The 26,873-nt window shown below is 35.4% G+C and overlaps 1 protein-coding gene across 4 annotated transcripts in view; it reads right to left on the reverse strand.

Annotated features, from left to right (window-relative positions):
- Positions 1-3,712: 3,712 nt before the first annotated feature.
- The window catches only part of LOC136038624 (tyrosine-protein kinase hopscotch-like), a 108,654-nt gene continuing 85,493 nt past the window's right edge, over positions 3,713-26,873 (reverse strand). For all 4 annotated transcript variants that reach the window (XM_065721858.1, XM_065721857.1, XM_065721860.1 and 1 more), the window contains 4 exons: positions 21,737-21,904; positions 12,155-12,324; positions 11,329-11,509; positions 3,713-3,902 (listed from right to left, as the gene is read on the reverse strand). In XM_065721858.1, the coding sequence (XP_065577930.1) occupies positions 3,795-3,902; positions 11,329-11,509; positions 12,155-12,324; positions 21,737-21,904 (627 nt within the window). In that variant the 3' untranslated portion in view covers positions 3,713-3,794. The remainder of the gene's footprint in view (positions 3,903-11,328; positions 11,510-12,154; positions 12,325-21,736; positions 21,905-26,873) is intronic.

The raw sequence follows: 26,873 nt of genomic DNA on the forward strand, positions 1-26,873 counted from the left end.
TGGGATGCTCACAAGGCTCTTATTGATAGATTTTCCTCTATCCATTTAATAAAAAGGAAACTTAAATTTCATTTAGTTCAGGATTATTTTTAATTAAGTATCTTTTTAGTAAGGCAAAGTTATTTATATGGTTCGTTGCTCTGGGTGATTATGGGCCTCTCAGCTATCTTCCAGTATTAATTTATATTTAATAATATTGAAATTTTTAATTTCTTCAATAGTATTGAAAGATCCTGGGCTAGCTGCTACTTTCATATTATTGTTGTGTTATTGTATCTTTGCCGTCATGTTTATCTTTGTATTGTAGTGTATGTTGTTATTGTATCTTTGTCTAGGCCTAGTTTTTCGAGCTTGTCTCCCCATGGGCCTATGTCATATACATACGTGTATGTGTGATTAATAAATAAATGAACTTGAACTTGAACGAGTAAGTTAATAATTCACACATTTTTTAATACTTCACGTTAAAAATACTGCCAATATTTCAAATGTAATGAAAATTTTCAGGGGGATCCTCCATAGAGGATAATTTTCGCAGGGGTGAGGGGAAATTGTTCCGTCAAGTTTTTTCGTTAGAAAACACCCTTTTATACCCAAAACACACTTTTTGGGTGTCATGTGCCACTTTGTGATTGCCTTATGTCAAATTTATAAACAACAGTTAAATATAAACGTTAGTTTATAGATAAGCCCTCAATTAGCTCTCTATGATGTCCATGTGCCCGGCCCAGCCTTGCCATTCCAAAGATGTCACCCAAATTGAACTTTTAGTGTACCATGCGACACTTTATGAAGGCCTTATCAAGTTTAGGCATACAAGAAAAATAATAAGATGTAAGATATATCTTTTATGAGTCCTTAAACAGCTCTCTATGATGATCCAGTGCCTCAACAGCGACAAAGAAAAAATAAGAGGATATGTATCTGCCGCCCATGTAAAAAAAAAATGTGACGTTTTATGGGTTCAACAATGGTAATTTCAAGGGTGTACTTTCTGATTGACTGAGACATCATTTTCAAATCAAATGGAACTAACTGACTCAAAATACGGGGCTGTAGGAGTAGCGCGTAGTTCAACCGCGAGATTTTGTCTCCTATGAAGGGTGCGGGGGTTGAAGAAAACGGAAGGGGAATATACACTCTAATATTAACAGTAAAGCTGGCAAATAATCTTAGCTTATAAAACTCCCCCCCCCCCAAGAAAGTATTTACAGTAAACTACTGTCGGCTACACCAACTCATTGCTCACAGCCTTAGTGAAAGCTGAGTCCGCTACCTAATTTATGTTTTTCTGATGTGTTTGCATTATTTATTTATGCATTCTGTATCCTTCTATTTATGTATTCTGGAGGACTATCTATTCAAGTCCTCCCTCTTTACACCCTCCCAGGAAGTTCTTATTTTCTTTAAATCTTTATTTATGACATCCTCCCACCCCAGACAAGGACGATCTACTTTCCGCGTAGCCAAAGACGGTTGGCAAAAAAGGACAACCTGAAAAATCTGTCATCCTTCATCCGCAGAACGTGGCCTAGTTATCTCAACCTTTCTTTCATTATAGCCCTAGAAAGCGGGATTGAACCACATTTTCCCTACAAACTACCCATTGAAATACGGTCAGTCAGCCGGGTACCCTGAACAATCCGTAGGCAATTTCTCTGGGAAACATCCAGTAAATTTTTATCCGCTTTTCCGAGCGCCCATGCTTCAGAGCCATATTTGATCACTGTCGTCACTGTAGCTTCCAATATTCTGATCTTGGTTTACATACTTATCTTCCTATTCTTCCAAACTTTTTTTTAACTGTGGAAAAACACCCTGAACTTTAGCTATTCTACTTTTAACATATTTGGTGCTTACACTGTCTTTACTAATAACACTACCAAGGTAAGTGAAGCTGCCAACCTGATCAATCTTTTCATTACCCAACGTCACCTTTTCATCTTCACTTATTCCTAGCCTTAGTGACTTAGTCTTCTTAACATTAATTTTCAAACCTATTCTGGCATCCTGAACTCGCAAAACCTCTAAATATTCATTCAGTTTGTTCACACTTTCATCTAATATGCTTAAATCATCAGCAAAATCTAAGTCCAGCAGGATTTTTCCTCCCTATTTGATTCCGTGTTTTCCAATTGCCTTTCCTGTGCTACTTAAGACGAAGTCCATCAAAATGATCCATATAAAGGGGGATCGAATAAAATCCTGCGTAACTCCTGATTCAATACGAAACCAGCTGCTAACCTTATTTCCTACCTTAACCGCAGCAGTATTATTCTCGTATATAGCACAAATCACTTTAATGTAATTATCTGGTATACCATATAAGGATATGACCTTTGCTAAAGCTCTTCTATCAATAGAATCGAACGCTTGCTCATAATCTATAAAACTGAGGACCAAAGTGTTCGACTACGAAGGAACTTCGCAATTATTAACCTAAGAGTGAAAATTTGGTCGACACATCCTCTACCTTTTCTAAAACCCAACTGTTTCTCTCAAAACTTTATCTACAACATATCTCAGTCTAAAGATTATCATATCACTAAGTAATTTGCTACCTAAATAGACCAGACTAATGCCTCGATAATTACGACACTCACTCTTGTCACCTTTTTTATACAGTGGTTTAATTAAGATTTTCCTAAAATCATTAGGTACTTCCCCCTTTTTCCAAAATCATATTCATAATCTTCAGTAGCATATTTCTAACCTCAGAGCCACCATATTTAAGATACTCATTTATCACACCATCAGCACCTGGAGCCTTACTATTTTTTAATCCATCCAAGAAAGTCTATTTGGACGTCCTGTAGTTACAAATATTAAAGTATCAAAGACAGTTGAAACTAAATCTGATTCAATTGGTTAAGTGGATATTTAAAATTAGGAGAAATCGGGAATACAAATTTTAACAAAAAAGACCTCTATATGTAGTTATGTAGTTTTTGGTCGTAATGGGTGCCAGCTTAAAAACAAGACCTATCGTCGATGAGAAATCAGCAAAAAATAAAAATAAAAATATTGCACCAAACAGTATGAGAACGTTTATCATAGCTTTAAACATTTGGTTGCAATTATGAAACAGTGGATACTTAATATTTGAGCTTATATGAACTAAAAGCGCTGTCATATTTAGCAAATCAGTTACTTTTTTCACAATTCAATGTGGTAACTCTGATGAGTGTGGTATTTCTCTGAAAACTACACAATTTTGGAGCAACCAAAAGGAAAAATATTGAAGATCGCTTTTTTTTATATATAAGACGGTCAAAGATGGCTCCAGGGGGGGGGGGCAAATTATTTCCTTTGGTGTCCTTGGTACTATAAGTTAAATTTCGAACTGAACATGAAAAGAACACATTGGAAATTAAACAGCTGCAAGATATCCTTTATAGAAGGATATCTTGACTTTATAAAAGGTTTCTACTTTCAAATCCTTGGTGCTTTACCTAATAAGAATCAAATAAGCATAGAATCGATTGGAAATTAAACAGCTGCAAAATATCCTTTATAAAAGGACATTTTGACTTTATAAAAGGAAACACCTGAAAAAGTTATTTCTATTTTTAAATCCTTTGTACTTCAAGCTAAATTTCAAATTAAATAAGAATAGCCTACAAAAAGTATTTTTTCTTTTATGTCCTTGGTACTTCAAGCTAAATTTCAAATTAAATAAAAAATAGAACCAATTGGTTCACACCAATTGTGACACCAGCAAAATATCGTTTATTCGTTAAAGAAAAAATATATTATTTTGGGAGAGAAATAATGTCAAATACTGCACATAACAGCTATACTTGATGTGAAACCTGGTAAACTCTTTCTAAAATATTAGTGAACGTTGGTCTCTGAATAGGGTCGAAGTTCCAACAAGGCCACATTATCTCTCGGTAGACAACCTGAAAGAATATTTAGAAAAACTGTTCAATTATAATTCCAAAATTCTGTACAGTAGCAGAAAAAAGGCGTGAAATACTGTATGAGAAATAGATAGATCTACCAAAGATCTACCAGATAGATAGAATCCAAATCTGAACCGCAAAGAAAGCGAAGTTCCAATTTCAAAACTAGCAATAAAATAGACTCTTGATTAGCCCGCTACAAAATATATATATTTTTAGATACTACCTAAAAAAAACAACAAATCAGGTCAATCGGTGGCTACCCTTCCCCTAGGCACCAGGCGCGTCCCCAGGTGGCGGATAGGGAAAAGTCCTTTAGATATAAAGAGTACCTCCAAAAATTAAATAAGGAGGCGTGGATCAGGGGGACCCAGCCCTCAAGGGGTTCATAAAATAAAACTCAGGCACCGATGCACAGGGGACATATATTTGTGAACAGGAGGAAGGAGACCCTTGAGATGGTGATGCGCAGGGCCCACCGGCATATGGACATGTTCCGGCAGACGCCAAATCTCCTCTCGTCAATGAGTAAACTGTATTGGCCATTCGGGACGTCAAATGGAAGGATTCTCTATAGGAAAACGACTGTAAAGCGTGGATGAGCTCGTACATGAATCAAACGCCCCTGCTAGAGACAGAGAGGAGTAGCTTGCCACCCGCTGACTCGAAATCTAGCTGATCATCCTACCTTCTCAGATATTGCTCTTAAATTATATAACAATGAAGACAAGAAAAGCCAAGAGCCAATGCTACCGCGTCCGGGGTTTTATTCGACGACCATACGATACCATCTACCACGTCCAGGGCAACCGACGAACCAGATTCCGCGTCTGAGGTAGCTGACGATGTGACGACCGGCTCCGCTGGAAAGATTACTGATGATCTGACGACCAGCTCCGCAACAAGTACAATTTCCCTTGTAACGAATCCTGAATCAGAGCCCCCCCCCCCCGCCCCTTTTTACTCCTAAAACAACATTGGCAATATGAACTATAAATGTAAGGACCTAGGATAAATCAAAAGAAAGACAAAAGGATCTACTTGTACGTGAAATCAACAGGTATAAATGAGAAATCATTGGTTTGTCAGAAACCCATCTTCTAGTAACTGGCGTTGAAAACATTGGGGACACAACACTACTTTTGGAAGGTCGTAACGATGGAATTCATCGCAAAGAAGTAGGATTTATTCTTTCGAAGAAAGCAAAGAAATCACTGATCTCCAAAACTTCAGTCTTCTGACGTATCACTGCTATCCGGCTCAAAGTTTCGACTGCGAACCTGAGCATCATCCAGGTTTATGCACCGGATTCTTCTCGTAGCGATGAAGACTCAGAGGAATTTTACAGCCAACTCCAAAGCCTTACAGACTCCATTCCAAAAAAAAACATAATTCTTGTTATTGGAGATTTTAATGCAGCAGTGGGCGCGAATTCCAATGGTAATGAAGACGTCGTGGACGAATTTGGACATGGTATCAGAAACAGAGGTTCTGGAATAATGATGGGACAACAAGTTGATAGTGGCCAGCACTCTTTTCAAACACAGAGAGCGATGAAAAATCACGTGGAAATCACCAGATGGAACCACCAAAAAGTGCATCAATTATGTACTCGTCCAGAAAAGCTGGAAAAGTAGCACGCTAGACAAAGTCGCAGGGGGGAGACTTTGACAGCGATCACACACTGGTAATGGCATCTTTCTGCCTCCGTCTGAAGTTGGCAACAAAACTCCATAAACAAGTCCCGAGATTCCGTGTTGAGCTTCTGAAAGACGAGACAACTCGCACCCGTTACCGCACGGATCTCGATTTGGCTCTCAAAACCCTCTTAAGAGAATTCTCCAATGAATCCAGAGGAAATAGAAATAGACGCCCTAGTCGACAAGAGCACGGAGATCTTCATACAGGCAGCCGAGACAGCCCTTGGAAGAGCTAACGGCTCCGAAAAGCGATGGATCTCCGATGAGATCATTCAACTGTGTAAAGACAAGCGTGCTGTCACTAATAGGCAAGACCCAGAAAGCAGAGACATTTGTAAGCATCTTAAGCGACTAACGGAAAAGAAGATGAAACGCGCTCTAACCGCGTACATTCATAACAATTGTGACCAATACGAGTCCTACTTTTGAAAAGGCAATACCCATACCGTGTATAAAAGAAGACGAGACCTATCGAGGCGCAAAACTACACTAACAAATGTACTCCTGGATATAGACGCGAATCCCATCAACGACGCAACATGAATAGGAGAGAGGTGTAAACAACATTTTCATGAAAAGTTAAATCCCCAATCAATCCTAATCCTACTGTTCTTAAGAATTTAAACATCTCCCCACTAGAACAAAGCCCACCCCCACTCAGAAGCAAGGTTGAAGCTACCTTGAAGTCCCTCAAACAAAATAGACCTCCTCGACCAGATTGATTACAAGCAGAACTCATGAAAGTCTACTCAGATGTCGTAACAGACCTCTACCACAGAATTGCCACAGCTGCCTGGCACAAGGAATATTTTCTGAAAACGTGGTGTTTTGCCACCATAATTCCTCTGAATAAGAAAGGGTCCAAAGCCAAATGTGACAATTACCGTCCAATCAGCCTGACAAGCCAACCTACAAAAGTATTGACCAAGATACTACTGCACAGAATAAAAGCATTAGCCAGTCACATCATCCGTGAGTATCAGGCGGGTTTCCGAGCGAACTACTCAACGATAGAACAGATTTTTGTCATCCGTCAAGTAATGGAAAAATACCTTGAATACGGTCAGGACCTCTATCAACTCTTCATTGACTTCAAACAAGCTTTCAACTTAATTTGTAGAAAAGGCCTTTAGCATATGTTACTGCATTACGGCGTCCCGTCAATTATCGCGTCACTCATTCGTAACATGTATGACCGGTTCAGACGCCAAGTACAAACAGTTGAGAGAACGACCGAAGAGTTCCAAACTTCTGTTGGTGTTTTGCAAGGATGCATTCTCTCACCTCACATGTTTAATCTCTTCCTCAACTGTGTAATGTCGGAGGTTGAAGCAACCAACGGGGCAATGATAGGAAGGATCGTAATTGACAAGCTGGCATGCGCAGACGACATCGAAATGCTCACTGGATTCGTTGCTGAACTCCAAACCAAAGCAGATAACCTGGAAGTAGTTACAGAAATCTTCGGAATGAAAATCAAAGAGGATAAAACGAAAGCCATGCGCGTGTCAAGGTTTAATAGCCCATCCCACCAAAAATAAAGCTTAATGGAGCGGAATTCAAAGCTCCGGCTTCAAAGCTCTGATGTCAGGTTCCATTACCGTGTCAGGATAACTATTCTATTCCATATAAACTATTCTATTCCATCATCATTCCTATAGCTATGTACGCCTGTGAAACGTGGACAGTCAGAGTAGATGACTCACGGCGACTCGCTGCGTTTCAGACAAAGCTGTTGCTTCGAATCACTGGCATAAAATACGTAGATCGAGTCTCAAATGCTGACCAACTCAAAAAACTGCAGTATAACACTGCCATCTTGAACAGGGTCCGTGTCCAAAAATTCAGGTGGCTTGGCCACATCCAGCGCATTTGCAACGACCAACTACCGAAAATTGCCTTCGAAGGTTGCATCCCCGGTTCTCGCCCTCGCGGTCACCATCCGAAGTGCTGGACGGAGAACATCTCCGACTGCAACTTTCCATGGTCTTCTCAGAATGGCACAAAACAGAGAGTAGTATAGGCGGCAACTAAATTCGCTCGTGAGGAGAGAGGCCCCCAGACGATCACCAAGACCGGATGGGACTTAAGTCAAGGTGGATTTAGGCAAAAAAAATTTCTTCTTTTGTAAAAAACGTTACATATTAAGTGGTTTCTATATAACATGAATGTTTATGGCGAGACTGGACGATAGTTTTATGCAGTTCCTGTTCTTCAGGAAACTTGGTATATGAACTCCACGAAAAACTGCCTTGAACTATATTCGAGCCGATATATTCGAGACTTAATTAAAACATTTTGTTTAACAAAAAAGGTTTTCAAAGGAACGCAAGAACATATATTAAAACCAAAAACTTAGAGAAAAAAAGTCATTTGATAATTCAAGCGAATAGGAATAACTATCACTGAATAAATTAGACCCAAAACGAACAGAAAATAAAATACATAGTCAAGTCGAACTAAAAAATAACTGGAACTACCTTTATACCCCATAAGTATGTCCTGCAGCTCGGTAATGCTGCCTGTTAAATAAAAATTACAATCACAGAAGAGATGACTTTGAATTTAGTTTTTTTTATTAAGATCAGATGCCAATCGGCAGAATTCACTAGCATCTGTTTCATTTCTCATCGTTGATAAATTAATTACAGATATAATAACATTTATCCTTTACGTTACGGAATTCGCCTCTACTAATGATTAATTTAAAACACTTTTTCCACAAAACAATTTACTCAAAGAAAAGTAAAGAGATCCATTAAGCCAAGAGTGAGCAGAAATAAAGTCAAATAATCTTTGGAGCGTAAAACTACAACAAATCAATATCAATAAACAGGTGAAACAAAAAACGAACAGGAATTACAATAAATAGCCAAGTCAAACTAAAAAAGAACAAAAATTAACATGAGCAGGGCTGATAGCCCCGATGGCTTCTCGAGACAAGAACAGAATGTGCGCTTTACTGAAAACAAAACAAAAAAACAAAGACCAAATTGACAGTTTGATTGACATATACTTTTATTTATTCCTTGAAATTTTGATAATTTTTGTTTATGAAAGTAAGAAAAGTGAACCCATTCAAAACGTACTTTATTTTCAGGAAAGCGCAAATCATGTTCTGGTTTTGAGAAGGCATGTGGGTTATCAGGGGGTTATCAGATCGAAGAAATTTTGAGATTACCATTTTTGTCATAGAAACTTCAAAACGCTCATTTGACTGGAAAATGAAGGGGCTAGTGTTCCTTTTAATAGTCGAAAGTGGCACCCCAAAGCCCTCATGGTAAGGGTTGTAAGTTTCGCCCTCGGGGCATAAAAGGTTTTCATAGAAAGATTGGTCGAATAAATTTCGGAGGGGCTCATTGGATTGGTAATCTGAAGTTCTAGTACCTTTTTTAGGACTCAAACTGACCGGAGAACAGATACCCCCCCCACCCACACTTTGTATTTTCTCGAAAAGCATGTGACAGAAATTATGAGATGGCCATTTGTTGTCGTAGAAACTTCAACAAAGGCTCATTCGATTGGAAATTAATAGGGCCTTTTTAATAGTCAAAAGTGACCGGAGCGCAACACCCATCGCCACGCCCATCAATTCCTAAAACACGTCTAATCAAAACTCTGAGATAGCCAATTTGTTCAGCGTTGTTGAAAGGTCTCGAAATTACGTCTTTGAGGATGACATCCCCCCTACAGCCCTCAGCACAAGGATTGAAAGTTCTGCCCCGAGGGGCATATGAAGTTTCAATGGAAAGGTGGGTCGTACAATGTCCTCCTTGGATCGGATATCAGATGTCCTAGTTCCCTTTATAAGTCATAGTGATCGGGAGCAACCACCCCCTCTCCTATGTCATATCTTGCATAAATAGATCTGATAAAATTTTGAGATAACCATTTGTTCAAAAATAGCCCAAAGATCAAATAATAAGGCCTTTGGGGTCTTAGGGTAAGGGTTGTAAGGTATGCCCCAGGGGCATATAAGGTTTTATAGAAAGGGTGGTCGTATGAGCTTTAGAGGAGCTCACATGACCACGCTCATTTGATTTGAAAGGTATTGTTTTAGTTCCCTTTTAAGAATAAAACATTACAAAGAGCAACTAGCCCCCCTTCTTGACATCCTCTTTTCCCAAAACGCACTCGATTGAAATAGTGAGAAAGCCATTCTGTTACCAATAGTCCAAAAATCATATAACAGTGTATTTAGGGTGGACAAAACCCCCCACCGACTATGGGCAAGGGTTGTGAGTTTCGGTCAGGGCATAAATTGTTGTTACGGAACGAATAGTCGTATAAGCTTTGGATGGATGGAGATTTGATTTGAAGTCAAAAGTTTTAGTACCCTTTTTAAGAGTCAAAAGAGAATGGAGGGCGATCAGACCCCTCCCCAAAGCTATCATTCTTCTAAACATATCCATTCTAAATTTTAAGAGAGCTATTTTGTTCAGCATTACTGAAAGGTCCAGTGATTATGTCTTTGGGGATGTCAACCTCCCCAAAATCTTCAGGACAAGGGATGTAAGTTAGGCAATTCGTCCATTGTTTACACATAGTACATGTTATTGAGAAAAGTATTCAGATTTGAACTTTACTTTCCAAAAATAAAATCTAAACACATTATGTGAATATGGATTTTCAACAGGGTACAACATAAGAATAACAGAGTATATTGATTTGGAAAATGTAGGAAATAGTAAGGACGGTGATGAAAAAGGCATTATTTGCATGCTACTAAGACTATTACAACTACCACCACTACTGCTACGACACTACTCCGATCACTGGAGTATCGTGATCGTTAATACGATCACCCTTTCTACACGAACCTTATATGCCCCCGGGGCATAACTTACAAACCATGCCCTGAAGGCTTTAGGGAGGGGATGTCAACACTTAGAGGGTTTGTTTTCAGTTTATACTCAGCTTGTATTCAATTTTTATTCAGTCTATTCGGTTTAATTGGTCAAAATTGAACATCCACCAAGTTTTTTCTCCACCAGTTTCAGAAAATGTGATAACTGAAAGTAATAGATAAAACTAATAATTAGAAGCTACCTCCAGCAGTGTCTGGGTTCGCTACTAACATTTTTTTTTAGAAAATTACTTCTTCTTCCGTTTCAGATACAGCACAAGTCTCGTTGGCTGTTATTAACCTCGTCGCAACAACAACTATTAATGACTAAAGTCTAGTTTATCCTCTATTTTTACTGGAAAAACACAAAACAAATTAAAAAACAGGAAGACTAGGTTTATAGTATTGCCTCTCTTGAAACAAATTTTTTTTCCTCTCATCAATGAGTCATTCGTCCTTCAGGCGTTTTAACACTCGACAGACTATTTCCACCTTAAATGGTGGAAAGACATACTAATACTATTCCATTGTTGTTTAGCAACATTAAAACGGAACTAGTAATTGCTCAAAACCCACATTCTTTAAAACTAATAATGTGTGCGTATCACTCCAGAATTCCTTTGGGGCCGATACCTTACCCCTTTCTGTCTATACACGTTTCAGGGCCGTTGCGAGAAAAACATTAAACTTTTGACGGGATTCAGCTATAAGCACCTACCCTAATTTTCCCCTGGGTACACATGTGAAATATTTTTTTTCAGATCAAATAGAACTTACCTTTATAGTCTTCATATTTGCTCCATCTTAGTAAGTCCAGCTAAATTTAATTACAGCTGAAGAACAACTGGGCTACTTAATGTATAAGAAAAAAAGGTACCTGAGGGCAAGAAGATGGACATGGCAGCCTCCTCCCGCTTTCGAGGACTTTGAGCAGCTGGTCATTCTCCGCCAACTGAGGCTCATCGCCTCTACTAAACATTTCAAACATTGTCACTCCATATGACCAAACATCAGATTGACTTGAAAATTTATAATGTCCAATGGATTCCGGAGCATACCTGAAATTTTAAGCCTTAAATATTTACGATTTGAGAACCGTAAATGGTCAAAACAATCTATAAAATATTATAATCATGACATATCTTTATCATTAACCGAAAAAAGAACATGTCTAGTCGCATGAAAGATAGGAGCCATTTTATCGTGAATTAGTCCAACTGAAATAAACATTTTTTTTTTATTATTATTATAGTTTATTATTACAGCTATTATCATTTTATTATTACACTGAGATTGGCATGCTAGGATATTATACTAAGACGGCTAAGATTTCCTTTTCAATGGCATCAATTGAGGAAGTGGCATCAATTGCCCCTCTTCTAAGTTTTGCAAAACACTTTTTCGGTATATTTTCACCGAAAATCCCTTCTTTTATATTTTCATTGGAAAAACCGAAAAAAACGAAGATTTACCCCCTTCTCGACTAGATGTTGAAAAACCTATTGTGCCCCACTCCCTCTAAATTCTGGCGAGTTAACACCGCTGTCCCTGTTAAATCTCGCTTCTTCGTGATATACAATTTTAATCAAGTTCGTTACAGAGATATTATCCAGAATCACACCGTTTCTTATGAAAAACGGACAATGTGGAACAATGATAAAAAAAAGGAAAAAACGGAAATCCATTTAAGAAGTCAATCTTACCAGGCTAAGGGTAGATCTCGTAGAGTTTTGAAAGCATAAAACCCAGTTTCACCAACCTTCTGGGCCAAACCAAAATCAGAAATCTTTACAGATGTCTCATTGACGACTAGTATATTACGAGCAGCGAGATCACGATGAACTATTTTTTTCTCAGCCAGGTATTCCATCCCCTGGAAAAAATTAATAAAAAATAAAAGATTACAAAAAAAAAGAAAAAAAAATTATTATTTCATCATTAACAACTGAAAGAGCGCGTGCTTGAAATCAATTTTTTTTTTTTTTTTAATTCATCAAATGACTTGGAAGTAAAAACCTCACATAAGAAATGCATATATCTTCCTCCAGAAGTTTAGAAAAAATAAGTAATGGGTGTCTGAATTCATAAGAATCGAAATAAGGCACGTACAAGAACAGACACATACATCGATATTGTATATGTTGTTCGGTTTTTCAGATACTATCTATGTGAACTTGCCCCAAAGGAGCAGTGACAAAGACCCCAGAACACATTTTGAGAAAATGATTATTACAGATTACAAAATTGATTTGCATAGAAATGTGTAAAGCCGTACTATATATATGAGTTTTTGCCTGATAAACTTATATTTTGAAACAATTCCAAATCCTACAAGGCATTCTGGCGTTGTCCAACCAAGCAATGATTTCAAGCAAGATATTAAAACTGTACTCTATCACGTAATGGCTATATTTAAAATTAAAAAACGTGGGAGGTGTCCTTTGCCATGCTGATTTGCTCTTTCATTCATGTATTGGATATAGGTTCTTGGAATGATCCTACTGCAAACTATTTCACGATTTCTTCATTACTATAAGTACATTCTAGTTAGGCACGTCTTTTCATTTCAGAGTTTCAGCCTTTAATCTCTCAAGACGTACTCAACATATGGAGACATTTACCTGTGGTCAGTCACCTCCCTATCAAACGAGCAACAGCAGCATATTTAACCCATCATCATCTTCTCTCAAAAATAACATCCTATATTTAACATAAATCTCTTGATACTCGACATATCCGTATAATTTATGAAAAAATACACAACATCGAGAGAGGAAGGGCAAAAAGAAGGTGTTAGCTTAGAGCTGCCAATACTTGCGATATTAAACAAGAATTTTCTTTTAAATTACGAAGGTACACTTGTAAACCGAAAGAAGACAAAAGTTATAAACACTACAAAAGATCCAGGTCCACCCTCTGTTCATTTCGTCGTAAATAACGAAGAAGTCGAATAGGTGGTCTACTTCGTACATTTAGGGAGACTACTAACATCAGAAAACAGCTGCTCCAATAACATGAAACGAGGATCTAAGGCTGCAGCTTCAAGAGGTCGTTTTCCTTCTTTAAAAACAAGCATCTCGCAACCCGACTGAAAATACAACTTTACCATTCGTTAATCATACCTGCTGCAAAATAAACCTATGAAAAGTGGACCTTAAAGTTCGAGGACGAACACAGAATTTCAGCTGTCAAACCGATATGCATAGCCGGAATAACACATCAAGAAAGAGTGTCAAATGAAGAACTTCGAAAGCGACTGAAGTGGGAAACAACGATTACTTAGAAATTACGTCCACAGCAACTAAGGTGGTGCCCGCCGAAGTAGCATCCGCTAAAAGTTGTTATCAAAGGAAGAGTCCACGGCAGACTCAGTCCTGGAAGAACTAAGAAAACATGGCGTGATAAATTCAGAAGCAGTCTCTTATGCCTTCTGAAACAAGCAGTTGACAGAAAAAATGTAGGAAGGTGATTCATAAACATTCTATGAAGATAGCTCCCGAAAGACCCAAAGGGATGCCAGGGATATAAATAAAGACTAAAAAGTGTTTCACAGAAGTTGGAGAATTACATGGCTGGATTCCTTGTTTCTCCTTGGACCCTTTTTTTTCTTTTTCGTTTTTTTTAACTGCTGGAACTAACAGAGCAGAGATAACCCACAGAAAGACTTGTATAAAACCTTTAGTGTTTTCAAAAGAGTTAAACATCGATCTAAAATTTCCTCTAAATCATCATGACACTGCTTCAGATTTTCCTTTACTTTATTATGTTGTATTGTATAATCTGCTCAAAGCAGTATTCCATGGGGCACGTCATGCTTATCTCAAAATGTTTTTTATGTAGCCTGGACAAACAGTTACAAAACAAGACGCAGGAAGCAGGTGAGGGGATTTGTGTGCAGAAGACAGTAATTGATCTCACGACGAATAGTCTCCTTAGAAATAGCAGTTGGTCTTTGGCTGTGCAACAGCCTGCCTTACTTAGGGTCCTCTCTTTAGTTATCTCTTTGGCTCTTGATTTGTGTACTGCTTCAACCTGCTAGAACGAGAATGAGTTACAGAGGTGTATGTAAGATTATGTGTTTTTAACATATTTGAGCTTTTACCCCGCCAAATCCATTTTTAATGTCAGGCTTTGATTGCTTAAAGTTTTTTTTTGTAGCTTGTCTTTACTACAGTTCGTCTGTTTGCCTTGTTTCAAGGCAAATGGCCATAGATGATAACGAGCCAAACCTTGAGAGGCGTGCTTTTTTTGTCCATTTGCAAGGGTGCTTGGGGGAAGGGTCCCTTATGCCAAGTATTAGGCTCTCATTTCTCCGTATTGTTTTCTCTTTTTATTTATGGTTTTGTGTCTAGCATATGGTCAAATGGTCATAAGTGAACAAAACTCCAACCTTGGAGGGGGGGTACTTTTGAGTCCAAAATGTTTACATTTTCTGAAAAGTTACAGGAGGAGGCCTTAGGCCAAATGAAGGGTGATTCCTCCCTTTTTCTTTAGTCTTACTTCACTCTTCATGCGTAACAAACAAAAAACGCTCTTTTTTATTCTCCTTTATTTATTTATTTTTTATCTGGTTTTGCAAAAAGACTTTATAAATACAATGCACGGCATACTCTTTTTTACACTCTGTTACATCTAGTCTATCCTCAGAGCAGGAATCAATATGCTCGAATGCTCACTTAGGAGATGAAATCAGGCCCTTCTTTTGCGGCTTTTTTGACACTTTTTGTTTAGAAAACGAAGGAAGTGGAAGAAATGTGTGGCGTGAATTCACATTCCGTTGCCAGTCCCCAAATCGAAATAAGTGAAATCCATAGAACTTACGTGACTAAAACCAACATTTATAAATTATAAGATATATAATTCACCATGTACAAATAAGAGCTGTATTCTGAAGAAACAGAACACAAACATAATTGACGAACACAGTCGTCTATTAACTTCAAACATTTCTATTATTCATTTTCATTTCATACATAAGTCAACAAATATTTAATTTTAGTAGGCCGGTCTTTAAGAGCATACAAAGCAAAATAGATAGAAAAAATCTTACAAATTACCTCATTTTTTCTGGTGCTTCTCACATCATTCGACAGTTCATTTCCATTATTATTTTTATATGATTTAATAAGAAATAATCAAAGACGTCTGCTTCAAGTTTTTTTACAAAAAATATACTGATAGCAAAAATAAAACATAAAGCGGTCAAAAACAATAAATTACGGTTAAAAACATAAAATAAAAAAAGTCTAGTAAAATGAAGGGTGAATTCAAATGATGTCATAAAATAAGGTTTTTATCAAACGAACTCAAAATTGTAGTCGTTGAAAATAGTGTGGTCTTCGAAAATATACTTAATTTAAGGTAGGTGGATAGGTAGATTTTTATTTAACACCGTTATATCACATACGTATCAATTAGTAGCAAAAAGGCTGTTCTGGCCTGTAATAGCGACTACATTCATGTTACTTTAATCATCAATAATACTAACTCATTAAATACACAAAAAAGAAAAGAAAAAAAAAGAAAAGAAAGGAAAAATATAATATTTCAAATAATTACTCAGGCCTATATGTTGTTGAATTACGTCGTATATATGAGGAGATGTGACCAATCAAGTGTATAACTATAAATTCAACAATATTTATTTTGCAATTAGAAAACGAAGAAGATTTTTCCAACTTCATTAGATATTCAACTGAGATTTAGGCAATATTAAGAAGAAAATTTTCAATATATATATATATATATATATATATATATATATATATATATATATATATATATATATACTAGCTGTTGGGGTGGCGCTTCGCGCCACCCCAACACCTAGTTGGTGGGGGCGCTTCGCGCCCCCCCCAAGCCCCCCCGCGCGCGTAAGTCGTTACGCGCCATAATAGTTACGCGCCATTGTAGTTGTGTCCCTATGTCCCACCTGTGAATATAGATAGATAGATATATCTATATATATAAAAATAAGTTGTCTGTCTGTGGATGTGTGGATGGATGTGTGGATGGATGTGTCAGGTGACGTCACCTGAAAAAACTGGATTAGGTGACGTCAAAACTGAAAAAACTAAAAAAAGGCAAAAACTACAAAAAAAACTAAAAACTAATAAAAAAAATAAAAAAGCTAAAAAACTAAAAAAACTATAAAGGTAAAAACCAATAAAAAACTAAAAAAAAAACTGAAAAAACTAAAAAAAGGCAAAAACTACAAAAAAAAACTAAAAACTAATAAAAAAAGTAAAAAAGCTAAAAAACTAAAAAAACTAAAAAAACTAAAAAAAGGTAAAAAACTAAAAAAAATAAAAAATAAAAAAAAACTAAAAAAAAGGAAAAAACTGAAAAATAAGCTAAAATAAAGGTAAAAACCAATAAAAAACTAAAAAAAAAAAGGAAAAAACTAATAAATGACGACACTCAAAGAGAAAGCGACCAGGACAAAAAACTAAAAAAAAAGGCAAAAACTACAAAAAAACTAAAAACTAATAAAAAAAATAAAAAAGCTAAAAAACTAAAAAAACTAAAAAAAGGTAAAAAACTAAAAAAACTAAAAACTAAAAAAAAACTAAAAAAGGTAAAAACTAAAAGAACTAAAAAAGAAAAAAATAAATGACGACACTCAAAGAGAAAGCGACCAGGACAAAAGGAATGTTCGATTAGCAATCAACAAAGCACCGGGACACAGGGAGTATAAATGACGACCAGGACACAAGTAAAAAAAAAAATTAACAAAACTAAAAAGAAGGTAAAAACTACAAAAAAACTAAAAAAAAAAAAAACTAAAAACTAATAAAAAAACTAAAAAATCTAAAAATCTAAATAAACTAAAAAAGAAAAAAAAAGGAAAAAAATAAAGGAGAAAAACAAAACTAAAAAACGAATGTATATACAGACCGGTACACCGGGATACAAATGACGACCGGGACACAGGGAATATAAATAACGACCGGGACACAGGGACACAACTACAACGGGGACACCGGGGGAAACAGGGGGATATAAATGACGACCGGGACAAAAAAACTAAAAAGAAATAAAAACTAAAAACTAATAAAAAAAACTAAAAAATCTAAAAATCTAAATAAGCTAAAAAAGAAAAAAAAAGGAAAAAAATAAAGGAGAAAAACAAAACTAAAAAACGAATGTATATACAGACCGGGACACCGGGATACAAATGATGACCGGGACCCGGGACACAGGGAATATAAATGACGACCGGGACACAGGGACACAACTACAACGGGGACACCGGGGGAAACAGGGGGATAACCTGACAATCTATTTATATGCAAAGACAATGGGACAGCAAAGAATGTTGTATATTCGCAAGTTTTACGTAGTTAAAACCATATATATATATATATATATCTATATTCACAGGTGGGACATAGGGACACAACTACAATGGCGCGTAACTATTATGGCGCGTAACGACTTACGCGCGCGGGGGGGCTTGGGGGGGGCGCGAAGCGCCCCCACCAACTAGGTGTTGGGGTGGCGCGAAGCGCCACCCCAACAGCTAGTATATATATATATATATATATATATATATATATATATATATATATATATATATATATATATATATATATATATATATATATATATATATATATATATATATATATATATATATATATATATATATATATCTATATATATAAAAATAAGTTGTCTGTCTGTGGATGTGTGGATGGATGTGTCAGGTGACGTCACCTGAAAAAACTGGATTAGGTGACGTCAAAACTGAAAAAACTAAAAAAAGGCAAAAACTACAAAAAAAAACTAAAAACTAATAAAAAAAATAAAAAAGCTAAAAAACTAAAAAAACTATAAAGGTAAAAACCAATAAAAAACTAAAAAAAAAACTGAAAAAACTAAAAAAAGGCAAAAACTACAAAAAAAAACTAAAAACTAATAAAAAAAGTAAAAAAGCTAAAAAACTAAAAAAACTAAAAAAACTAAAAAAAGGTAAAAAAATAAAAAAAATAAAAAATAAAAAAAAACTAAAAAAAAGGAAAAAACTGAAAAATAAGCTAAAATAAAGGTAAAAACCAATAAAAAACTAAAAAAAAAAAAGGAAAAAACTAATAAATGACGACACTCAAAGAGAAAGCGACCAGGACAAAAGGAATGTTCGATTAGCAATCAACAAAGCACCGGGACACAGGGAGTATAAATGACGACCAGGACATAAGTAAAAAAAAAAAACTATCTATATATATAAAAATAAGTTGTCTGTGGATCTGTGGATCGTGGATCAGGTGACGTCACCTGAAAAAACTGGATCAGGTGACGTCAAAACTGAAAAAACTAAAAAAAGGCAAAAACTACAAAAAAAACTAAAAACTAATAAAAAAAATAAAAAAGCTAAAAAACTAAAAAAACTAAAAAAAGGCAAAAACTACAAAAAAAACTAAAAACTAATAAAAAAGCTAAAAAACTAAAAAAACTAAAAAAAAGGCAAAAACTACAAAAAAACTAAAAACTAATAAAAAAAATAAAAAAGCTAAAAAACTAAAAAAACTAAAAAAAGGTAAAAAACTAAAAAATAAATAACGACCGGGACACAGGGACACAACTACAACGGGGACACCGGGGGAAACAGGGGGATATAAATGACGACCGGGACAAAAAAACTAAAAAGAAATAAAAACTAAAAACTAATAAAAAAAACTAAAAAATCTAAAAATCTAAATAAGCTAAAAAAGAAAAAAAAGGAAAAAAATAAAGGAGAAAAACAAAACTAAAAAACGAATGTATATACAGACCGGGACACCGGGATACAAATGATGACCGGGACCCGGGACACAGGGAATATAAATGACGACCGGGACACAGGGACACAACTACAACGGGGACACCGGGGGAAACAGGGGGATAACCTGACAATCTATTTATATGCAAAGACAATGGGACAGCAAAGAATGTTGTATATTCGCAAGTTTATATAACATAGGGACACAACTACAATGGCGCGTAACTATTATGGCGCGTAACGACTTACGCGCGCGGGGGGGCTTGGGGGGGGGCGCGAAGCGCCCCCACCAACTAGGTGTTGGGGTGGCGCGAAGCGCCACCCCAACAGCTAGTATATATATATATATATATATATATATATATATATATATATATATATATATATATATATATATATATATATGGTTTTAACTACGTAAAACTTGCGAATATACAACATTCTTTGCTGTCCCATTGTCTTTGCATATAAATAGATGGTCAGGTTTACCGACTCTTGAACATGCAACATATAATGGTCCATGGGAAAACAATCTGTATTCAGATCTATACCTCATGATTCTAATGATTGCCCTTGAGCTTTGTTGATGGTGATTGCTAATCGACCATTCCCTGTCCCGGTGTCCCGGTCGTCATTTACATCCCCCTGTTTCCCCCGGTGTCCCCGTTGTAGTTGTGTCCCTGTGTCCCGGTCGTCATTTATATTCCCTGTGTCCCGGTCGTCATTTGTATCCCGGTGTCCCGGTCTGTATATACATTCGTTTTTTAGTTTTGTTTTTCTCCTTTATTTTTTTCCTTTTTTTTTCTTTTTTAGCTTATTTAGATTTTTAGATTTTTTAGTTTTTTTATTAGTTTTTAGTTTTTTTTTTCTTTTTAGTTTTTTTGTCCCGGTCGTCATTTATATCCCCCTGTTTCCCCCGGTGTCCCCGTTGTAGTTGTGTCCCTGTGTCCCGGTCGTCATTTATATTCCCTGTGTCCCGGTCGTCATTTGTATCCCGGTGTACCGGTCTGTATATACATTCGTTTTTTAGTTTTGTTTTTCTCCTTTATTTTTTTCCTTTTTTTTTCTTTTTTAGTTTATTTAGATTTTTAGATTTTTTAGTTTTTTATTAGTTTTTAGTTTTTTTTTCTTTTTAGTTTTTTTGTAGTTTTTACCTTCTTTTTAGTTTTGTTAATTTTTTTTTTTACTTATGTCCTGGTCGTCATTTATACTCCCTGTGTCCCGGTGCTTTGTTGATTGCTAATCGAACATTCCTTTTGTCCTGGTCGCTTTCTCTTTGAGTGTCGTCATTTATTTTTTTCTTTTTTAGTTCTTTTAGTTTTTACCTTTTTTAGTTTTTTTTAGTTTTTTAGATGAAAATTTTTTTTAGTTTTTTCCTTTTTTTCTTTTTAGTTTTTTATTGGTTTTTACCTTTATGTTAGCTTATTTTTCAGTTTTTTCCTTTTTTTTAGTTTTTTTTTATTTTTTATTTTTTTTAGTTTTTTACCTTTTTTTAGTTTTTTTAGTTTTTTTAGTTTTTTTAGTTTTTTAGCTTTTTTACTTTTTTTATTAGTTTTTAGTTTTTTTGTAGTTTTTGCCTTTTTTTAGTTTTTTCAGTTTTTTTTTTAGTTTTTTATTGGTTTTTACCTTTATTTTAGCTTATTTTTCAGTTTTTTCCTTTTTTTTTAGTTTTTTTTAGTTTTTAGTTTTTTTAGTTTTTTACCTTTTTTTAGTTTTTTTAGTTTTTTTAGTTTTTTAGCTTTTTTATTTTTTTTATTAGTTTTTAGTTTTTTTTTGTAGTTTTTGCCTTTTTTTTAGTTTTTTTTAGCTTTTTTATTAGTTTTTAGTTTTTTTTTGTAGTTTTTGCCTTTTTTTAGTTTTTTTAGTTTTTTAGCTTTTTTTATTTTTTTTATTAGTTTTTAGTTTTTTTTTGTAGTTTTTGCCTTTTTTTAGTTTTTTCAGTTTTGACGTCACCTGATCCAGTTTTTTCAGGTGACGTCACCTGATCCACGATCCACAGATATATATATATATATATATATATATATATATATATATATATATATATATATATATATATATATATATATATATATATATTGGTTTTAATTTTAATGCTTTAGTAAATCTGCCGATAACGATCGCTATGTATATAGCCAAAATATCCAGGATTTTGTATCTGTTTTCACTGATCAATAATTGACTTATCCCCATTTGAATGTTTATTTGTTCGCTAAAGAAAGGCATTGTGGTCTTCGAAAAAACCTTAATCCAAGGTATTGTAGTCATTTAGAGTCGATACATTTCATGAAAGAACTCCCTCCCCCCCCTTAAAAAACAACTTTAAAACCCATATACAAAGATTTTACAATAAAAACACAAGATTTACATAGTTGTTGTTCATTGTGTTAATTTGAAGTAAACTTCACTTGACGGAGCATGTGTCTTCCAAGTATTTAGAGACTGAGTGTAAAACACTGGACACCCTCAGAAACAGCGTTGTTCGCAGCCTAGTTAATTACAATACTGTGAATTGATACTTTACCTCAGCAATATCTGCTGCATATCTCAAAAGCTGATCGCTGGTAATTTTCTCTCCTTCTAGCCTCAAATATTTCAGCAAGGAATCAAAAGGAACATATTCCATTACTAGTAAAAATTCTGGTGATTCGATTATTCCAATTATTTCCACGATCTTTGGATGCTTTAAAGTCTAGAAAAAGAATAAGGGAGTTAAGATAAATAGTCATGGCGTGCAACCCATGTTCAAAAAAACAAACTCTAAAACAGAATATATGTATGTGAAGAGAGAGAGAGAGAGAGAAAGGGAAGGAGAGAGAAAAAGAGGTAGAGAAAGAGAGGGAGGGATGGAGGGAGAGACAAAGAGAGAAGCAAGAGCGAGAGAGAGAGGGAGAAAGAGAGAAAGAGCTGAGATCTAGAGTCATTTTGAGGGATAAAACGGACCGGAGACTTCCACTAACCCCCTCAACCTATGCTAAGTGGCACCAACACCCTTGGAACAAGGGTACCAAATTGTCCCACCAGCAGATTTAGAAAAACAGACTTGGTAGAGTAGAAAGTAGGACATTAGAATAAGGTATCTGTTGAAACCAGAATAAAGGGTATAAGGGTTTATAATCATAGGCAATACAATAGCGCAGCCTAAGTAAAGACCGATGGGGGCACAATGTATTATTTATTTATTTTTTTTTTGGTGTTAGACCAGGGCATTTTGTATCCAAGAAGTTGTCGGACAAACTTCTGATAGGGCTCATACGATTGGAAATTGGAAGGGCTAGTGCTTAAAATCCCTCCCGCGCCCATCATTTCCCCAAACACATCCAATCAAAATTTCGGAATAGCCATTTTGTTCGAATTTTTTCACCATTTGTTTAGAAAGGGTGATCGTATAAACTTTGGAGGGGGCTCATTGGATTGCTAATAGGAAGCTTTAGTGCTCTTTTCGAGATTCATAGTCATGAGAGGGTGGATACCCTCCAGACCACACATTTTCCCGAAATGCATCTGATAGAAATTTTGAGAGGGCTATTTGTTGTCGCAGAAACTTCAAAGGGTTATAACATAAATTTCGGAGCGGGCTCGTTGAATTGGTAATCAGAAGTTCAAGACTAAGGTGGATAGTCATAAAACTAAGAGATGAAAGATTGTATTGATTTTGGGTTAACGCATGACGTGCCCTTTTTAAGATTCAGAGCGATCAGAGGGTGGATACCCCCCCCCCAAAAAAAAGAAACCTCGTATTTTCCTGAAATGTGTCTGATAGAAATTTTGAGGTGGCCATTTGTTGTAGTAGAAACTTCGAAAAGAGCTCATTCAATTGAGAATTGAAAGGGATACTATCCTTTTTATTAGTCGAAAGTGATTGGAGGGAAACTAGCTCGCCTTCCACGCCCACCGTTTCTCAAATGCATCAAATAAAAAGTTTGAGATAGCCATTTTGTTCTACGTAGTTGAAAGGTCGAGAAATTAAGTATTTAAGGATGACAACCTCCCCACAGTCCTCAGAGTAAGGGTTATAAGTTATGCCCTGGGGGCATATAAGGTTTATATCGAAAGGGCGATCGTACAAACCTCGGAGAGGGCTCATTGAATTGCTAATCAGGAATTTTAGCGCCATTTTTGAGATTCAGAGTGATGGAAGGATGGATAACCCCTTACCTCGCGTTTTCCCAAAATGCATCTGATAGAAATTTTGAGATGGCCATTTGTTGTCGTAGAAACTTCGAACAGGGTTCATTCGATTAGAAATTGAAAGGGCTAGTGCCTTTTTAACAGTCGAAAGTGATTGGAGGGTAACTACCCCCCTCCCACGCTCACCATTTCCTCAAACACATACAATCAAAATTTTAAGATAGCTGTTTTGTTCAACGTAATTAAAAGGTCCAGCAATTATGTCTTTGAGATGACACACTCCACAGCCCTCAGGGCAAGGGCTATAAGATATGCCTTGGAGGCACATAAGGTATATACAGAAAGGGTAATCGTATGAACTTTAATCGTAAGGTTTTATATAGACAGAGTGATCGTATAAACTTCGGAGGGGTGCTCATTGAATTGGAGATCAGAATATGTAGTGTCGTTTTTCAGATTGAGAGTCATCAAAGGGTGAATTACGCTCACACTTCGTATTTTCCCAAAATGCATCTGATAGAAATTTTGAGATGGCCATTAGTTGTCGTAAAAACTTCAAAAAAGGCTCATTCGACTGAAAATTGAAAGGGCTAGTGCCTTTTTTATTAGACAAAAGTGATTGGAGGGCGCACCCCCCGACACCCAACAATTCCCAAAGCACATCTAATCAAAATTTTGAGATAGCCATTTTGTTTAGCGTAGTTGAAAGGTCTAGAAATTATGTCTTTGAAAACCCCCATACCTTCTCAAGACCAGAATATAATTTGCACTTTACAGAAACAAATGGATGTGGATTGTCAGTTTAGTATACAATACATATACTGATATATACTCCTTAGATTTTTAATAATTTTTATTCATTAAAGTTAAAGAATTAGAAATATTTTAAACGTATTATGTCGTTTAATGTCGTAAGATACAAGGATTAGAATGGCTTTTGGGTTTTCAACGGGAAAGTGAACGCAAAACTGGTACTTTTGTTTAAAAACACAAGGCAAGATAAATTTGTTCTTAAATAAGATTAATAACTGATAAATTATATATTATAGCAGCTATTATAGCTATTAAGCTACTATATTAAGAAATTTACATTTTTTGATGTGCTATATTACTGAAAGATGAATACAACTTTAATACTGTGAAAAATTGGTAGTTAAGCGTCTAATTTCAATTTACAAAAGATAATCCATTTAAAACAAAGAACTATTTGACTTTTTCCATAATTTCTTTGTCCTTTCTGGTAACGGGAATGCTGACCTAGTTTACTCATGTCGGTGGCTCCTCGAATAGGCTCCTTTGTGTGCTCCCTTTCGGGTATAGGTTTTGAAGAGTAGTTTTCTACTGTGGTGTTCGAGTGCATGTCTGTGGGAATCGTGTGACTCCGTATTAGTAGAAACCTATTATGATTTTGATGGTCGAGGAGTTTTTCTCGATTCCTCACAAAAGAGTATATGGCTCTAAGGTGTTTTACTTCTATAACCTAGGGGGTCCCTAAAGTGAGAAAGCCGATAACTTACATGGTTTTGATATCTATTATTCAGAGCACGATAACAACTTTGACAACGATATGTATTGTGAACAGTTTAGTTTTTGTATGGCTATATCTAGGATTATTTTTCGGGGAGAGGTTATGTTATTTGAGGGGGGGTGTTAAAGAAAATATAGGTGTTAAAGAGTGTCAAAATTTATTTATATGCATTTTTGTATCCATTTTATTTTATAAGTAAAAGTAAATCTTTGAGTGAAGGGATGGGGGAGGGGGGGGGCTTAAACACAATAGCACCCGTCAGTCCCGTTGCATTGTTTTGGGTGTTTTGTTCGAGGGGGCTTACAAAAAAAACATTAACAAAATGCATCAATATTAGCTTATTTGCATTTTTGTAACTTTTTGCAAGTAGAATTTAACCTTCGGGTGATAAAAAGGAGGGGGGGGGAGAATGAGCTGGAGCCAGGTAACCACTTTACTCTTGATACGACTTTCAGTTTTTATTTGACAAAAAGTCCGTTTTTTATTTATCTCTCGCTTTGAAATCGCTTAAAATATATATTGCTTTCAGTTAAGTACGAATAACAATCGCGTAGATTTAAGTGTAAGGGGGAAAACTTCCCACTTCATGTTATATCTAGTAATTTATGTTAGTTTTGAATTTGATTAGAATATCAATTTTATTTTGGATACATTCTATCTTCATTATAGGTTTTATTTTTTTATTATGTCTAATATCCGTTTCTTTTAACTGCTTCATCTCCTACACTGTTTTAACTCTTATAATTACTATTTAAAAAAATATAATTGGCTTACAAGACAGACAACTGCCTCGTTCATTTATTTAGTAATTTCTGTTCGTTTTGAGTTTGAGTCGAATATTAGTTTCATTTCTTTAATTTATAAGCTCATTATTCATGTCATTTTTATTAAGTTGTTTCTTTTAACTCTTCGTTGATTATCCATTATAATGTAATTTTTTTTTATTCGTGTCATTATTCGTGTCATTTTCATTAAGTTGTTTCTTTTAACTCTTAGTTGATTATCCATCATAAAGTAATTTTTTTTTATTCGTGTCATTATTCGTGTCATTTTTATTAAGTTGTTTCTTTTAACTCTTCGTTGATTATCCATTATAATGTATTTTTTTTTTATTCGTGTCATTTTTATTTAGTTGTTTCTTTTAACTCTTAGTTGATTATCCATTATAATGTTTTTTTTTTTTTTACTCCGCTAAAGACATCTTTGCGCTCTTTACTTTTGTCAAAAGAAACTTTTCAGTCAAAAAGTTTGTTAAGAAAAACTTTTCAAATGGAGCCCTCAGGCTCCATTTGGCATCCAAACAAAATTCATAGACACTTTGATCAGTGTGGGCGAAATTCGGAGAATTATGCCTCTAATCTAACACAGAGCGTGCCACCCTGGAGGTGGCAACATTTAATAAGACAAATAAACCATTTATAAGCAAAATCTTCACAGATACACCTTGCAGGCACGATAGATATTTGATACCTTTTTGAATTAAAAAAAAAAAAAAATGCATGAATTGATTACTTCTATAACTTCAGGGCCTCAGACGGAGTTCTTGGATCCAAGTCCTCTCATCCCCAAGTCTTGTATATATTAACATGTTAGGCCTCTTAGTAATCAGGAACTGCTTCAGGAATGTTAGTGTTAATTAATATTTAACTTTGTCAACATAACTAAGAATAATCAATATCATTTATGACCAGTGATTAAATTATGTAACAAAAATTATCGATTTATTTCATAACTAAAGTTGACAAACCAGAAATTATGATTGTATCACGCAAATGACACTTGCACCTTGCTTGTTTATACATTCGTTATTTAAAAAAAGGCAAATAATAGAAATTTGTCGATCGGATTCTCAATAAAAACTGGGTCACCCCGGGTACCGGGGTACCCGGGTCACCAATCTTTTGGATATAAAATTGGAGTAGCAGATAGCTAAATTTGGTCACCTAAAAATCCAATAAATAAGCAAAGAATATGATGGTACCTCCCTGTAGAGGAGTCACCA

This window comes from Artemia franciscana, chromosome 18 (genome assembly GCF_032884065.1).
Source record: "Artemia franciscana chromosome 18, ASM3288406v1, whole genome shotgun sequence".
In the NCBI taxonomy this organism is placed as follows: Eukaryota; Metazoa; Arthropoda; class Branchiopoda; order Anostraca; family Artemiidae; genus Artemia; species Artemia franciscana.